This window comes from Archocentrus centrarchus, chromosome 14 (genome assembly GCF_007364275.1).
Source record: "Archocentrus centrarchus isolate MPI-CPG fArcCen1 chromosome 14, fArcCen1, whole genome shotgun sequence".
Classification (NCBI taxonomy): Eukaryota; Metazoa; Chordata; class Actinopteri; order Cichliformes; family Cichlidae; genus Archocentrus; species Archocentrus centrarchus.
The window spans coordinates 12,269,967-12,288,074 of NC_044359.1; the positions used below are offsets into that span (position 1 = coordinate 12,269,967).

General features: G+C 39.8%; 1 protein-coding gene across 1 annotated transcript in view; it reads left to right on the forward strand.

The window, feature by feature from the left end:
• zbtb16a (zinc finger and BTB domain containing 16a) overlaps window positions 1–18,108 on the forward strand; it is a 136,831-nt gene that overhangs the window by 38,276 nt on the left and 80,447 nt on the right. The window contains exon 3 of the mRNA XM_030747115.1: window positions 15,578–15,675. Coding sequence (XP_030602975.1) covers window positions 15,578–15,675 — 98 coding nt within the window. The remainder of the gene's footprint in view (window positions 1–15,577; window positions 15,676–18,108) is intronic.

Sequence of the window (18,108 nt, forward strand, 5' to 3'; positions counted from 1 at the left end):
TAGTCAACTGCACACTTCGGGTCAGATATGATGGGCCGGAATAAAATGCTGTGCCACAGCGGCAAAGAAGAGACATCAGGTATAAATAAGAGCAGAGCGAGCTCTGCTTACATAATACACACCAATGATTCCCAAAGTCAGGTTAAGGAACCTCCAGGGAACATCAGTGGAGCTTCCAGAAATAGGAGCAATTGTCATGCTTCATTATCTTTTTGCTTCCTTTGAGCTAGCTTAGTCTGTGGTAAGTCATATTTAATGCAGTTCCTTTCCCATAAGGATGACGCTACTAAATTTAATGTATTTATTTAACTAAATAAAAGTTGGAGGTAAAATTTGGATCCCAGAATTAGTAATGTATGCAATAAAATGTCAGTAAGACAGGTTCTTATTATCTGTTTGAAATCCATCCATCAGTTTTCTTAACCGCTTGTTCAATTCAGGGTCGCTGGAGGGGCTGGAGCCACTCCCAGCAGTCATCGAGCAAAAGGCGGTGTGCACGAAACCCCCAAATAATTTAACTTTATGATATGAAGTGGAGAATATTAGCAAATCCTCATCAGCTACTGTTTATAGTAGGTAATTTCCTCCTAAATGACATTTAGTAATAATCCAACATGGAGTTGATTAGAGTAATCAGTAAAGAACAAATTACTGCAAAGATTTAAAATTCAAAACTATCTATATAAATCCAACTACTAATACAAGTGATGTATTTGTATGTTGTTCAAATAAGCTGATTTCATATGTTGTTCACATGGTTTATTGATGCTACATTGTGTCCATAACTTGTTGAAGTTGGTGAAAGTATTCGCTGCCCATCAAAAAGGAAACACTCTGCTATTACAAGCACTCTGATGTCTGCAGGAAAAAAGCAGAGTATCACACACACACACACACAGACACACACACACACACACACACACACACACACACACACACACACACACACACACACAGTCACAGTCACACACAGTCTGAGATGAGAGCGACTTGTTTACTGCAGCCCCGCAGAGCTCTGACTGGGGCTGTTTGGGACGCCCGTGGGTGCTGCGCAACTCTTGGAAGGCGGACGTGCGGCGAATGACAGTGCAGATGGCCCAGCGCCACCGCTGCCACCTGAACCTCCCCAAGCTGCCCCACATACGCACACACTCTTAAGTTTCTAAGGTCCAGCACATCAAAACAACCTGCCCACGTCCCTCTCAAGTGTCAAAATAAGGCCCTGCAATCTTTTTTTCTTTTTTTTTCTTTTTTTAAAAAAAACACTTTTATTTCTCTCTGTGTAGACCCACAAAAACACGCACACTCCAAGTCTTTGCCTGAGACACACAGACACACTGGCCTGCCACTATCTTTTTCCCAGAATGTCCTGCGTAACGTGGTGTACAGTAAATCAATCCCCTAGGTGTTGCATAATAGTTTGAGAGCTGTATCCAAATACCAAAATAATCACCTTGTCAACTGGTCTGCTCTGGCTCACATTGGCTACAAATAATAAAATCACAAGGTCCCTTTGCTGCTTCCAGACAAACAAGAGTGTTTACCCTGAGAAGTATTATGAAATTGGAGCTCCGCTTTTAATGAAATAGGCTTTGGATGGTGTGCCAGGATTTTCAGATATAAGCAACATCTGGTCAATAGTAGTAGTAATAATTCTGAACTAATCTATGCACACATCTGCAAATATAGCTTATGGACACTGTATGGAGTGACTGTCTGTCAGGTTACTCCTGCATTTTGGTTTCTAATCCACAGGTTGGTGTGTGTTCAATAGATGGACGGTAAATGGACCAGTTCTTATGTAGCGCTTTTCTACTCTACACAAGCACTCAAAGCACTTTATGCAACAGTCTCCCATTCAGACACACACATTCATATAAGCACTTTCTTCATCTAAGTGCTTTCTGTCTAACGTTCACACAAACAGTCACACTCCAGTGAACGCATCAGGAGCGGCTCGGGGGTTCAGTATCTTGTCAAAGGATACAGACAGGGTTCAAACCACCAACCCTCTGATTAGTAGATGGCCTGCTCTACCTCCTGAGTCTCATCTGCTCCAAGTACTTGTTTTTGATGCGGTTAAATATTTAATAATTAATGCAATAATGCCAAAGGAAACTTTGAAAAATAAAAGACTATGAGACTTTAACCAGTGAAAATGGATTTTATAAGCCTGCCTTTATGTGCCTTTGCCCTGACCTGCCATGCTGACCTGCAGAAAGTATTGAACTGACCAGGGTGAAACACTGAGCACACCAGATTTTAGATACTGTGTGCTGTCTTTTCAATTTATCAATACGCTGTGATATGATCTTTCGATCTCATTTATTAAAAAAATCCTTACAGATAAAGAAAAATCTTTTTCTTACGTGCTGTTTCTAAAAACGTTTTCCTTTCCTTTCCTTTCCTTTCCTTTCCTTTCCTTTCCTTTCCTTTCCTTTCAAAGTGACCTTATTTTGCAGCATTTTCCCTAAATAAAATGTTTCTTTAGCTCTTGATCCGCCATAAGCCTGTTGGATTTTCCCTTTCTGTTATTAGCTGCCAAAGAAAAGACAAACCCTCTCTACAAGGTCAAAGTTCGATCCGGTGACATCTAATTTATTTCAACTCTTTCCCCATTACACACTCCTCGCTATCTGCATTTAACTGCTTTTTTTGTGAGTGCTGTGCCATCACACAGGTTGTTGTTGTCGTTCTTGTTGCGAAATGCAGCTTTTATTGATGTAACAGGTGCTTAGCTCGACTGTGGCAGTCAAAATAACACATCTTCTCCTCTGTTTGGCTTTCAGAATGGAAGCTAAAGTTAGACATCTTTGAGGTTTTTTCTGCCACTTGATGGAAGGTGATGCCAATGCATAATGCATGAGGAGAGAGGGAAGACTTTGTCTGGCTGCTTTTTATAGACCACCAAAGCTCTGCTACTGCACACAGACACACACACACACACATACATAAAGAGACACACGCCTGAGCCAACCGTCTCACTCGATGCGCTCTAACCTCTCACACATCAAGAAAGCAGGAGCAGAGGAAAAACAGGAATCGAGCAAACTGGCAACATTGTCGAGAGTTTAAAAAAAATGAAAAGAAATGAGAAGAAACAAAAATGTTGACGTGCTATTTTCAGACGACGGGGTCTTTTGATGCGCAAACCAAAAGAGAAGAGAGGGGAAGAGGAGCAGCAGGGCTGGTGTTTGTCTCAGAGATGGGCTTTAACAGAAATACTTTATACATGTGATCTTACATGCTCTCCCTTGTCTTTGTTCCCACTGTTTCAACACTTGAGTGAAAGTGTCTTTGGGTCTGGTTAAAATGAGAAAAATAAGGGGGGGAAAGGGGGTGTGAAATTATTTGCAGGCAGAGCCAAGCTTCTACTTCAGCTTGCAGACTTTGCAAACACCATTTGCTGCCCTCAAAAGTGTGAAGTTATTTTCTCCTTATCCCTCTAATCCTTATATAACCGGGCTGGTTGACTAAGAGCACACTGTCATTTATAGTAATGACCCGGGGAAGAAAACTGCAGGGAGTTGCACATATACACACTCACACCTGTGAGCTGCCCAGCACCGACAGACAGTGACAGGTCATAGCCTCCGTACTTACGCCGTTCAACCTCTGAATAATTTTCCAGGGTTTTCGGGTCAGTGTGTGCATTTAAAGAAAAAAAAAAAAAGAAGTATTCAGTGATTTTTAAAGGTGTGTTTTCTTTTAGCAGAACAAATTTAGTTTATTGTCACTTAACCAACATGTTTTACAAGTTAGGTGGCTGGTAACTAACTAAGCACTTGCACATGGGCTCCTCCTGCAGCAGTTCACTTGCTTTGTGAACTGTTTTGGGGTTTGTAGGCTGCTGAAAATTGTAACTATAGCATCCGTTGTGTTTGAGGTGTCTTGTCACGCATGCCTTTAACAGTCTTTGATCATTTTTTTTTTTTCTCCACTGAAATTTTCTCCTGCCAGCCTGGGGATTTGAATTTCAACCTGTAGGTCATATTCTCTCTTCAGTGTCACCCATTATTGAATAAAAGGGCTTCATTGGAAGGAGTTGGATGGGGGGCACTTTAAATTGAGTGGAACAGTAGAAGAGAGGTTGAAATGACATTCCGAGTAACACTGAAGGTATTAGAGAGTGAATCCTGCTTTCTACGCTTTGGGGGAATCCAAGTATCTAACTGGGATTAGGTTGAACAGTGTCTTACTGCCTGGGAAGCACAATTAGAAGTTCCTTGTTATTGTCCTCTTACCTTAAAGCCAAGGCTTTCTGAACTGTACCTGCTTAACAGTCATGCCTGGGTGGTAATAATTAGTTTGCATTTAAGCCGATGCTTTAATTTTCTTTTGTTTTATCTGTTTGTTTTTGTTTTTGTTTTTTTTACTTGTGTTCCCACACAGCTGTGACACAAAAGCTGAGAAACAGCGCGGCGTGTAACTGCTCCTGGCAGACTGTAGCAGGCTCCTCGCTGCATTTTCAGCCTGATCTCAGAGGAAACATTACTACAGTAATTTCATTTCGGGTCTGAATGTTCATCCTTAATCGTCTGAAAGCATTTCGGTGGTAACATTTTCAAAATCTAACGGTTAACTCATAATGTTTGAAATCACAAAATTATTATACTCGAGCAAAAGAGGTAAAAATCTACATGGGCAAAATTGTAAATTATGAATCACACACAACAATTAGGCAAGTGGAAAACAAATGAGATTCCTCATTTAATGTACTGCTACACCTGTGCGCTGTTGGGCTTTTATAAAATAAGCACTAGAATTTCTGTTCTAATAAATAATGAAAATCATGACAGCATTTATTAGGGGACTCACTAAGTGGCAGGGTGAGTGTCTGTCACACTCAAAACAGTCATTAATTAAGGCTTCAATCTCAAAATATGTATTTTTTTATATTTTAATTGACGGTATGCCTTCATATCATTTTATTGCCAGAGTTATCAGATGCAAGATTGTGGCCTTTTCAGTTTTTTCATGTCCAAACAAAACCATAGGGAGCATTTACAGAAAGGGCACCCACTGTATGTCTGCATAGCAAAAAGCCATATTAACTGGAAGCCAGGAGTTTTATGTCCTCCATGTCTTAAAGTGGTTCAAAGTCCTTTAGCATGTTTGCATTTCATATTCTGTTAATTCCCTATCATTAGTATCAGCTTTAAAGAGAGCCTTATTACTGCCATTGTGTGAAATGATGCATGACTTTAATCAGTATATCTAATTTTAATTGCACTAGTTAACCTTGGAAGTAGCTTACTAAGACCAGAAGAGAGTGTGGGACACGCTTGAACAAAGAAGCAACAGGTCTTATTCGAAGTGTGATCTTCAGAGACACAAAATGGTGCACACGCACACCTTTGAGCCACGTCTATGTCCATTAATAGTTTGTGCAGTACCTTAATTAGTGCTACAGGTTAGGGCGCTTCTAAGACATGACTGATTGGACTTTAATAAAATGTATGGCTATCATTAATCTCACTTTTTGCAGCCATCTGTCAAAATTACGCTCATTATGAAAAATACAGTGATCGGGTTTGACGGAAGTTAAGAAAAATGCCATATCTCACAACCACCAAAATTTAATGGGACGTTTACAGGTCAAATATAGGCCAAGAAGCAGGCCCTGCCCTGAAGAATATATGTTTACTCTTATTGTTTGTTTGTTTTTTACCCGACAATATGGTATAACATTTTTCTCTTGAGACGCCCTCAGGGCACGTTTGGGGGTGGTAGTGTCTGCAATATTATAAATAACACAATGAGGATGAAAGGCAGCGGCGTTCTCCCTCCCCATCCTTCTGTCTCGCCTCTCTTCCTCTTGCCCTGCTGCTCATCTATGCTCAACACGAGTGCCTCGGCGTTCGCGTGTGTGGCTTGAATTTATATGAACGTCTCCCCCGCGGGGGGACAACGGGGGCCAAGTCATTGATATGTGCAGGAGGACTCAGGATAAACAGCCCACGCCGACCGGTGTTACGCCAGCCCGCCTGATACATTTTGATTGAGCAAAGACAGAGGTGTGAGATGGGGATGGGAGGGCAGTGGAATTGGGGAAGCTTAAAAGCAGGGGTAAAATGACAGAGGTGTTTTTTTTTTTTGTTTTGTTTTTTTCACCTGTTTCTCCAGACTGCAACAAAATGGATGTATGTAAATGTGAAGAACCACACATTGCTCATAAACGGCTCACTAGACCAGATATGTGTTTGTCACTGTGCCTTGAAGGACAACAAACAAATAGATGAGGCGATGTATCCTATTTTTTTTCTTTTTTTTTTTTAAACTTCTGAACATGCGCTGTATGTTATCTGGCTATCAAGTTCCTTTTATTTCCTCTCTGATGATCCTTTTGTTTCACGGAACACCACTACCATGATTATACTCTTACATCTCCCAGCCATGTTTGTTTGTGTGACACGGTCATCCCTTTAATGGACTGGAAATTCATGTTTAAAAAAGTCTCTTGTTCCTCCACTCCGTCTCTCTCTGTCAGGGAACCAAAATAAGAGGTGGCGGCAGCACACTGCGCCACTTATGGCCGCATTAGGATCAGCCACCAAAGTGTCACTGAATTGCCTCGTGCATCATTTTGGCTTTGTTCATCATGACAGGGAGGTGTGTGTGTGTGTGTGTGTGTGTGTGTGTGTGTGTGTGGGGGGGGGGGGGGGGGGGGGGGGGGGGTGGTCCTTGTCCGCCCTGTGCTTTTATCCCCAAATGGATATAGCATTGCCTAGGCTTTTACTTCTGTGGTGCATTATCCCACTTATACCATGGATAATTTTTAAAGTCTTTTTATTGACCTGTGTTTGCAGTGTAATGCTTATTGACCTGTCTTTTAAATAAATGTCATGTTAATAGAAAAAGCCACTGTCTTCTTTGTGCAAACCAACGGTGGAGATAAATCCACAGTAATACTGAACAGAAAGGAAGTTAAATAAATGTAAATAATGACTAAGAATAAAAAAAATACAAAACAAAATGAACTATAAAAACTTAACATGATTATGGAACATGGTGTGATCAAACCCGTTTATCATAAAAAAAAAATTGTGGGGGGGGCACTGATGTAGGGGCTGTATGGTTAATTTCTTTGTTTAGATTACACAGAAAAGCTGGCGGGACTGTATTTCCATATCTATTTATTAAGTGGCACTTGTCTTTCTTTGCAGATGTAAATGGTGCCACTGAGATGTTGTTTCAGTTTTTCCAGTTTCTTAGAGTCGGTACAACCACAGTGGGTTGCTCGTATTTCAGTGGTGGTTCAGATGATTCTCGATCTCCGAGCAGACAAATGAACGGAGAGGCTGGAATGTGGAAACCTACGGATCGGGATAATGTTTGTGTGATGTTTAGCCAGAATGTTTGAATGGGTGGGCAGAGCCAGGTGGCATGAAGGTAGAGTCATCTGTAGTGCTTAATGTGCGGTGTGCGCATGAATCGGACGCTCAGTCCCATTTAATGTAGTTTGTTTTGTGTAATATGAGCTCTGTGTACAGTTTTACATTGAATGACACAGAATTTTGAGTTATGAGACAATTGATTGCTTTCTGTTGAAATCGTCTTTTTCCCAATTGTGAACCTTTTGTTGTTGAGGACTGTATTCAGTTTTTAGTAGAAGTTTACATAATTTTAAGAAATGTGTTTTGTGAGTGAGTAATCAGTGGAGGCGGTCAAAGGGTTTGTCTAAAATTTTGATCTTTTAAACAGTGTTTCAGTGAAAATTGTAATAACAAAACTGCTCTTACTAACGTCACTGACTGTTTTAGTGTTTCTCATACCCTAATGACTGAGATGTCAACGTGTACAACTCCCCCTTTTTTCCATGAATAAATAGAAGGGATTTATTTTTGATCTGGAAGTCTGGGTTGTGCCGAATTGGGGTAAATTTTTTTTTTAAGACATTGTTAGCCCAGTGGTTGGTTTTCCACTGAGCTTTCAGTTATAAATGGATTTTTAAAACCAAACAGTTACGATGTTTAATTGGCTCAGTCATACTGTTCTATGTCAAGGCAGGGGTTACGTAATTGTTGTGTTTCCTGCAAACAGATGGCTGTGGATTTGAGATCATTTGCTAGTTCTCTTGATTTCCGCAAAGTAAATCATTTAATTTGCTGTTTCTTATGTTTTCAGTGAAACTTTAGTTATGATGGAGTCTGAGCTGTTAAATCCATGTGATGTAAGCTGGACTAGGGTCAGAGAGAAAAGACCAGATAATTTATTTTAGGGAATATTTTAGGGGCATTTTTATTGCTGCTATCCTTCCAATTAATGGGTAAGTTCTTCCAGTTAGAATAGAATAGAATAGAATGCCTTTATTGTCATTATACAGGATGTACAATGAGATTGGAGGGCCACTCCTGTTCAGTGCCATGTAACAGAAAATCAAACTCTCTAAAATAAAAATATTATGAAAATATTATAATCTAGTATGATCTAGTATGAAAAACATAGAATTATTGAGATCTAATTCTATGTTTTTTTAGTAGTGAGAGTCATTTAGGGGAAATAAATAGCTTGGTGAAACCATGAACACCAAAGTATTTAATGTTGCCTGTTGTTGTTATTATTATTATTATTATTATTATTATTATTAGGGACAGTTTCTTAGCATTCAGGCCTTCCTCATAGTGGTAGAATTTAGATTTTTACAAATTCATTGAGTAATTTTAAAATTATGGATATTAAGTTAAAAATGTCTATTGAAGAGTTGTATAGCCTAACAGAATATAATCTGCATATAAACCTATTTCTATGGGTTTAACAGTACAAAAATTCCACGCTTAGCTTCATATTGCAGCACCTGTACCGCTGTTATCGCTTACCCGTGGTGAATTGTTACACCACTACTGATTTCATGGTTAAAGTGCCCTGTTTGCATGTGTTTTGTTGAATACCTGCTGTGAGGGCCTCAATTAAAATGGCAAACAGAAAGCAAGTGAGTGGACGTCCTTGTCTTGTACCTTGCTCTAAAGTCTTCTTCGAGAGGTATCGGTATTAGTTATGATCGCTGCAGATGGTGAAGGGTAAAGAGTTTTGATCCACTGAATGAACCAGCACATAAACCCAAATGTCTTGAGGGCTGGCAAAGAGGTAAGTCCAGTTAACTTTGTCAAAAGCTTTTTCTACGTGTAGTGATGCTTTTATGGTTTTCAAGTGACGTCTCTGAGATAAACACGTGTTGGTCAATCCACATCTAGTAAGTCCTGTTTGGTCTCGGTGAATTAATGCAGACATACTGTAGGTGTCTCTAATCTATTGGCTGGTGTTTTGCTGATTATTTTTAGGTCATAGTTGATAAGACTTAATGGTTTATAGCTGGAAGGTGAGGGCTGGGTCTGTCTTTGGTAATACTGTGATTCCTGATAATCTGATTCTGTTAAACATTATGTTTAATTAGGGAGGTATGAGTTGCCAGAAGTCTTTATAGAATTCCATTGGATAGCCATCAGAACCGGGAGATTTATTAGTGGGAATGGAAGAGATGGTATTTCTTAATTCTTCTGAAGTTTGAGTTCGCCTGGCATGTCTTAATGATTTTGTAAGTTTAATGTCAAAGAAGTGACTGTTGGAGATATTTGATAGTTTTTGTGAGTGAGAAAGTCTTTCATAGTAAGTATAGAAAATCCTGTGATGTCTGTTTTTCTATGTTTTTTTTTTCTGGATTTATTAGTAACACAGGTACCTGTTTTGTCATTGTTTTCAAAGAAATATAATCTTCATCTCTGGATAATGAGTGGAATCTGCTAATGTATGTTTCTGTTTATGCCTTGATTTTCTGTATTTCACTTTGTACCTACTGGAGGGACAGGAGTGTTTCAGTTTGTTTTCTAATTCTTTATTCTTGTTCATCTTTTTTCTTACATGTGGAATAAGGCATGACGTATCCCTTGTCTTTGCCGGGTCCCAGTGTGTTGATGGGGCAATTTCTGGGAAATTTGTTCAGTTTGGGGGGAAAAAAGAAAAGCACCATCTTGCATAGTTTCCTACTGCAGTTCAGATGCATCTGTAGTTTGAGTAGTTGGTAGAATATAAAAAGTCCTTATTCAGATCTATAGTGTTTTGTTTGTTTGTTTGTTTGTTTGCACTCGGGCTCATCAAGAACCACAATGTTTTATTTTGTGAGATAAAAGTATCACAACCAGTACCTGTTTTGTTTGAATAAAATATATATAAAAAAAAACACACACACACATTTCTGCATTCTGGTTCAAATGTAAACTATTTTCATTTTCACTTTAACACTGCCCTCAATCCACTAACCGATTTCCGTGGTGGAGGGGATTCAATTTTCTCTAACCCAGTGATTCCCAAAGTATGACCTGTGGACTCCCGGTAGGCTTTGAAGGGACTGCAATAGGCAACAAGATTTTGTTTACAATAAATACTTGATAAATGTAAGTCAAACTAACCAGAGAAAAATACTTTTCTTGCTTGACGTTCACAACAACAGTTTTCTCCACATAGTGACTAACTTCACCATTTGGTCCCAATCATGTAGTTTATATTTGGTACACTGAAGCATTTTCATTGAAAACAGCTGCCTGGTGTGGGTAAAGGGAGTTTGCCACCTGGTATAATAAAATAGTGATGTCAAGGATGCTAAAAGATGCATAACACGAAGAGGATTGTAAAGTCAGATGATGGTTGTCTGTGGGGTTGTTAAATGATTATTTTTCACTCCTTGGATCCATTCTTACTCATGATAATATTGATTAATGCTGTGTTAAGAGTAAAGAGAACAGAAGGTGGAAGGAATGAAAACACTTTACAAAAAGAATGCCTTCCATTTTATTTGTGTTTTAAGCCAACGTGTGAGATAAATAGGGTTCACAACTCTATTTTTTTTTTTTCCTTAATCATCAACAAATGTCTCAGATACCCACATGAGATGTTCACCATCCCTCTGGTATTTAAGCCCAAGCCCTATTCATTGGCTTTCCTTTCCCCAATTATCAGTTCTTTTTCTTCTGACCCTCAGAACTAATGAACAAGCAGCCACAGACACACTGCACAGACCTTCCTCAATTTACCACCTCCTATCAGTTGCCTTCCTTTATCTTTTAGTGCTTTCTTCTTTCCATCTTAACACCCCCATTTTTTTTCTGCAAAGCTTTTATTTACAAACATCATTTCAGGGTGTTTTATAGCTCCCTTTAGGAATGGAGGATGGAAGGGGAAAAAAATGGAAAAATAAAAAATAGGATGTACGAGGATTGAGAACAACACTTAAGGCTGCCGAGGGAGAAATAGATTTCAGACGAGCAATGGGAAATAAGCGCAAGTCATCAAGCATGGCTCTGCTTCTCTTCTCCTTTTTGTGGAATATTTTGAATGTGGTGATATAAAATGGTTATCTGAGTTTGAGAGGGTATCGGCATGAGTTTCAAGCAGAGTCATTTGATTTAACAGGGTTTGGCAGTAGTTCTGCTGCCTCTGTCAAAGCTCAACTGTATGAAATCTGGATCCCAAAGTCATCAGAGAACCATGGAGAATAGTATCAGTATGTTGTGTGCTGTAATAGTATATCACCTTATTTTGACTTTTTAAATCTGCTACAAGTAGATAGCAGGTGGGAATCTTGGGTCTTTACTCCAACAAATCCAGCGCAAGTTATGATATATGGCCGGCCAAGTCCGGCAGCAAAATAGGAAAAAAAGAGCTCAGAACTCCATAAGGCAAGCTGTTACAGCTCAATAACACGAGCCTATAATCGACTCACGTTTCAAACATACACACATGAAGTGAAACAGCCCTTGGTTGGGCTGGTTTTTATGAGGAAGCACTCTGCACGAGGTGATCAGCGTATGTTTTGTTGACATAAATTTAAAATTTATTGCCGTTGTCAAAAGTGACTGTTGGACAAAGTCGATTATTAACTGAGTAAATGGCCTGAGAGAGTTTTATGTGAACTTCCTTAATGGGTACAGTCAGTCTGTTTCAAATCACCCTCCCTCCCTCCCTCCCTAAGCTGCCACCCACCACACACCCTCATTTAGGCATGCACACACACCTCGTCATCTATTTCAGTAGCACAACATGAAAGCAGACAGTTACGATGGGATTTGAGAGAGGGCGTGTGCAGAGGGGTCCATCTCAAGTAAATCACTAAACTGAGACAATATTTTAGTAGCCTTATGCATACCATTAAACCTTGTTAATGCACTGAAGTGTGTGAAACAGAATTACTGAATAGCCATTATCAGCCCTACTTAAGCACACAGAGCATTTCAAGGCATATAAAGTATGCCTTAAATACCAACCGTTTTCTAATGATGCATATTATTCTGCTGGACTACATTGTCCCCAAAGAAGTGTGGTTCATAAATATTTTCTGTTATTGGAACAGCAAATCACAACATCCATGTTCGTAATGGGATCTTTTCACTCTGTCCTAGTATATTATATCACAGATAAAGGGTAAACCTTCCATCATCATCATCATCATCCTATACCTACATGGTATCCAGTCAAGTTGGATAGACTATCTGAAACAGTGTTAAGCACGATTATCCTCTGTCGCAGATAAAGACATCCGCAGACGCCACGGATGAGTAGTCATTCCTGCTACGTCTTTGAAATCCTCCCAAAGGGTGCATACACTGTGGTGCATTGTTGTGATGTGTCTCCATGGACCGGTCCATGCTGGGACTAAAAGAAAAGGCGTGGAGCCTTGCTCAAGAAACTTAATTTGGCCTGTATAGATACAGCTGCTCAAATCACATCAATGCATCATCACTGCTGCCGGAGCCTGAGGTAACTGTATTTGGATCAGAGGGTAAAATGCTTAAGCAGCATCCACACTGAAAGCGTACTGTACTGCAGCGATGTGGCGACCAGAGACCGTCAAAGCGAATGACCTTCCGCAACTAAGCGACTACGGGCAAAATCACCGCTGGTGACTGGAAGTAGGTGGGGCCTGAAATAAACTTTTCTCAACTTCCTGAGTGAAGCAACTACCAATGAGAGTGACATGTCCTTTAGAGGATCTGTAGTTTTTGCCAAATGAAAGGCAGTATTGGTGTGTTTAAAAAAAAAAGACAGGCTTCTAAAAATCCCAAACCTTCTCTGTAACAGACAGAATTACTTTAACAGGTGCTCTTGCCATTCTGTTGAGCATCAAGTAATGTGCTGTTTCAGTTGGTAGTTAATACAGTCCCAGCTATGAACATGCACACCACACTTTGTTCATCAATGCTACATTTACGGGGAAAATACATGGCATTGGTTCCGCTTTGAGTGCCCTTAATAAGTCCATCCATACCGTTTCAGTGCTCTGTCTGGGGGCACAATGGTCAGATTGAGGAGGGATACAAAAGGCCTTTGAAAGGCTTTGTGCTCTGTGTATGTTGAGGCTCACCACTTACGTGTGTTTTCTCCTTATCGGAGTGAGAGTGTGTGAGTACATCACGTATGACTTTTACGAGAAAGAAAATCCTGTTCCATTGCTTTTCCCGTTTGGTCTTTTGTGTCATCCATGCAAATAATTTTCAGGTTTTTTTTTTTTTTTTTTTAAATTTTGCCGAAAATATTAGGAATACACACTAGTCTTTGGTAAAAAGGATATTATTTGAGGGTCACTATTATAGAAGAGAAGAGTTGACAGTTTGTCCATCGACTGCTGCCTAAATCGAACTGAATGCAATGCACTTGTACTGCAGTGTTTGAGTGATTGTTTCGGAGTTGTCCAAATATTTGTGTAACAAAATAACATCCTGATGCCATGTTGCTACATCTGTATGCCAAGTTTTATGATTAAATTATGATGTTGGTTGTATGGTACTCGAATGAACCATTGTACCATGATGTGCCTCCACTAAGTGTAACATTGATAGCTAGAGTATTATTGTCCTTTCCAGATGTGTGACTCGTGTCTCTCTATGATGCTTTCTTTCTCCTGTTTAGTTGTTTTTAAGTGTCCTCATCCCTTTTGGGAACAGTTTAGAGGACCTTTTAATTGCTCACTGCATGCCAAAGGGCTGTCATTCTGCCTTTAGTTTTCTCCACAACTTCTAACCTCTCTTTAATTTCATACTTCTCTGATTTTTACCCTACTTGTGTCAGGTTTTGAGGATGGTTGGCAGCAATTAATTGTAAGTGAAGTCATACTAGACTTGATAGCTTAATAACTCCCAAAGCCATTGCCATAGGACATGCTATAATCTCTTTCTGTCGGTCCTGGTCTAAATCCTCGCTCTGTCTCTTCCTTCCCCTCTTGAGGCACAAAAGAGAGCTGTAAATCAATTTGCATTCGACATCTGACATCAATCAGTCATGTTTTGGGAAAGTGGCACCACCTCCTCCTCTGTAGCTTTGTCGAGAGTCGCTAAGATGGATGCCTGTCATCTCACCCAAGTTGAGCAGAACTCTCATCAAGGGCATTGTTTCCCCAAGAATGCACTTGGCTGATCAGTCTGCCACCTGACTAGTCAGTGGAGAGTATAAGCTCGATTTGATGCTGTCTTTTTTTGTCTGCTTCAAGCATATACTCACCTGAGTATAGAATCATGCCTCTTTCTTATGCACTTTTTTTGGTATGTTTTTCAGCCAAAGAATTTATCAGTAGTGTTTCTGCACCACCTGTCACTTTTTTTCCTAAAAAAAAAAAAAAATCTAGTATTATCATAAAAAAAAAGCTTCATTTTCAGAGCCGTGCTGTGTGAAAGAGCAACAGTTGTGGAAGACTAAATGTGCCAAATCAGAAACAGCACAAACTTGACAAACAATCATTACAATCATGGGTGTGTCTGTGCCTTTGTGTACCTCTCTCAAGGCGAGGTGTTTGAAGTTCTCAAGATGCTTAAGGCACTGTGGCAGTTGTTTGGCAATTCGTGTCACTTTAATTGCTTTAGAGCACTTTCAGATATCTCTCAAGAATAATATGCTTTGTACTGAGCCGTGGGGTCTTTGAGGATTTCACAACAGAGAGAGCCGTAAGACTAGACTTTCTGTTGTCAGATGTTATTTAGTTACCTAACCTTCAAGGCCTTTACTACATAATCAAATATTGACCCTTAGTCTTGTCTGACCTTGTGCGCTTAAACTATGTTACAGCTTAATGACTGTCCATTTGGAAATGGACAATTTATTGCAGCTCTGATTTGGCTTCGAGCTCATACGACAGCTCATAGCTTAGAGAGCAGATGTCAAAAATTGTTCCATAAATGGTTTGTAGCACTAAGAATGGGTCCTGTGTGTTTCTGTGAAGACAGCAGTCTATTTCAATACTTATTTTAGTCTATTTCACTTTACAGCACCGTATCCATCTGCAGCGCTTTAGATGTAGGTAGATGATAATACCTCTGCTTGAATAACACCTTGTGATTTACTGTACAGTGCCAAGTCATGGTCAAGTAGTCCCTGCAGAAGAATATGTGTGGTAGATGGATGACTTGTTGCACTGATGGTTACTGTTATGTGCTGACGTTAGGACTGATGGAGTGTGACATATTTTCTCAAAATGCACAAGGCCAAACTTTCTGTGTTCTGGAAGTCTTCAGTTAAGAGCTGTAAACAGCTGCTTTGCTACAGACACAGACATCCATCGAACAGTAAATAATTTCTTTTGTTTTTTTGTCAACAGAAAGATGCACAGTGGAATGAAGACCTACAGCTGTGAGCTGTGTGGGAAGAGCTTCCTGGACAGCCTCCGTCTACGAATGCATTTGCTGTCTCATTCAGGTAAGGAAATCAAACCAACCCCAAAACCACAACCCCTCGCTGTGATCACTGTTGAGCTAGCAGTGACAGTCTTTAAAGGGCAGAGTGTTCACTACCGCCTCACTGTACAGGAAAGTGCTACTGACAGACTTTTCTGTTGTCCGAAAAGTCAAAGTATGACACCAAATTTAGCAAAAAATAGTAATGCAGGACCCCACTGATAACCCATTCAGCCCGGACCAGCTGTCTTATATGTTTGGATCCAGGCATTGTAAATAATTTGCAGCATATTTAAAATATCTCATGACAACTTCCAAAACAACCTGTGTTCTTCAATTTATTTGACTCCGTTTTGCTTAACTTTTTAAAGTTTTGTTAGATTTGCAAAATGGGTAGTTGTGCAATGCAGAGAGTTTCTCTGTGGTTATCATTATATTGCCTCACAATGTAAATATGTCAGTGTGTCAAAAAGAGCAGTAGACTTGACTGATGAAGCGCACAATGTTAGTGCATGTGAAGTATTGGCAGGTTAAAGGCTTGTCAGCCACCTTAGCATTTGCCACTACAAAGAAAATGAGACAATGCTCAATTTCACCATTTTTGGTGGATCAAAAATGGTGAAGTAATAGAGCAAGAAGGAGCAGCCACAGTGAGCCGTTAGATAAGGAGCTGCAGGCGACAAGCTGTACTCCACCAACTTCTCAGCGAGGTAACCAGCTCCTCTCACTGTGCCCTGCTGTTTGCAGACGCGTGCCATGTGCAGCATTAAATCAGATCTCAGTTGCTCACAGGGTGATGGAAGAAGGCCAATTAGTGTCTGACTTCTTTATTAAAATGACAGTAGTTTGTTTTGCTGCTCCATAATTCTTTGGCCTGTGATAGCTCTACTTGCTACATGTGTTGCCAAATCGTACTTAAGTAGTAATTAGAAGTACCACAACAGCAGGGTAAGAGAGGTTAGAGGACAAAAGCTTGACATGTGACTGAATGCACTACACTAATGTAGCCTGATTCTTCATTTTAGAATTTATTAACACACTTTTTTTTTTTTAATCACTGTAAACTTTCTATGAAAGTTTCATTTTGACTAATAGAAACCAAATACACTGCAACAGCCTTCTTGGTCAGTGATAGTAAAATGGGACCTAATGGGCTGAACATGCATGGCCCTTTTATATGAGCGACTGAATCTCACTTTCTTTCAGATTTATGCTCTGAGGTAGTCTGAATGAACTGCACTAGCCTTTACTTTATTAATTAGTTAGCATCTATTAACAGATACTATATATAACTATAGGCTATAAATGCATTGTGCAGTATATGTGTTGGAAACAGATTTTTACATTTAAGCATTTACAATAAACATCAGCACTGAAGTTCCTGCTGTTTGAAAGTGGAATGGAGGGAAAACTTGCTTTACATTTGCTCTGTCTGACTATAAATATGCTATATTGAACATGTGAATGTGGAGCATAACCTAGTTACGGTGATTTGTAGATTAAATGACTCTTCAAGCTAAGCAGCTCTGGGAAACTTAACCCAAGAGGTGCCTGCACATCATCATCATCCTGTCATCCTACACCTCTGTGACATTAGAGGTCTGATAGGTAGCACAATTCAGAACAGTGGACACATTGATTGGTGGAGTCTGACACTATTACACACACACACACACACACACACACACAAACACAGTCTGGCTGCTCTGAACCCACTGCTTTAATGGAATGAACCGTCTTTTATAGGCAGCAAAGAGTTCCCCACTGCTAAGGCCCTAAGTGCAGATGGTTTATTGAGACACTGTAAAAGCCATGGAACCTCATGAGGTAACACCTCCTGCACATATTCACAAAACCCCAAGTCTGTGTTAATGTTGGCCCCGGGATCGAGCCATTTGTCCAGAACCCTGTATCTTTATTATGGGACACACTGAATTTTCTGCTTAACGCTACCTTTATCACTAACAACCGCCCTGATGGAATAAGGAAAAAAGGTGGTAGACACATGTGTGTTTGAGATTTCAGGACTTCCTTAATAAAGTTGTTTAAGAAAAAAAATCTTAAACTAGCAGAATATAAACACAGTCTTCTAATAGGTTATTTTGTAGACGGTGTACTTGGATAGATTTCCCTAAGAAAGCAGATAATTTAAACATACTTTGTTGTAACAACAGGTTAATAGAAACTAACAATTTGTAGCCATTGTCATGAGGTGAAAACTCTGCTGATAGGAGATCAAATGGAAAAAAAAAAAAGATTGAAAACTCTAGGAAGAACCGCATACTCCACCTTGAGAACGGCAACTGAGCGGAAGATGTGGGCAGTGTATTTTTAGCAACTGTGGCAGCAAGTGCACAAACTTTTTTTTTTTTTCTTTCTTTCTCTTTTTTCCTCTTTCCATGCGAGGCAGCCTTGACGCACGACATCAACCTGTACTGTTACACACATCAGTGTT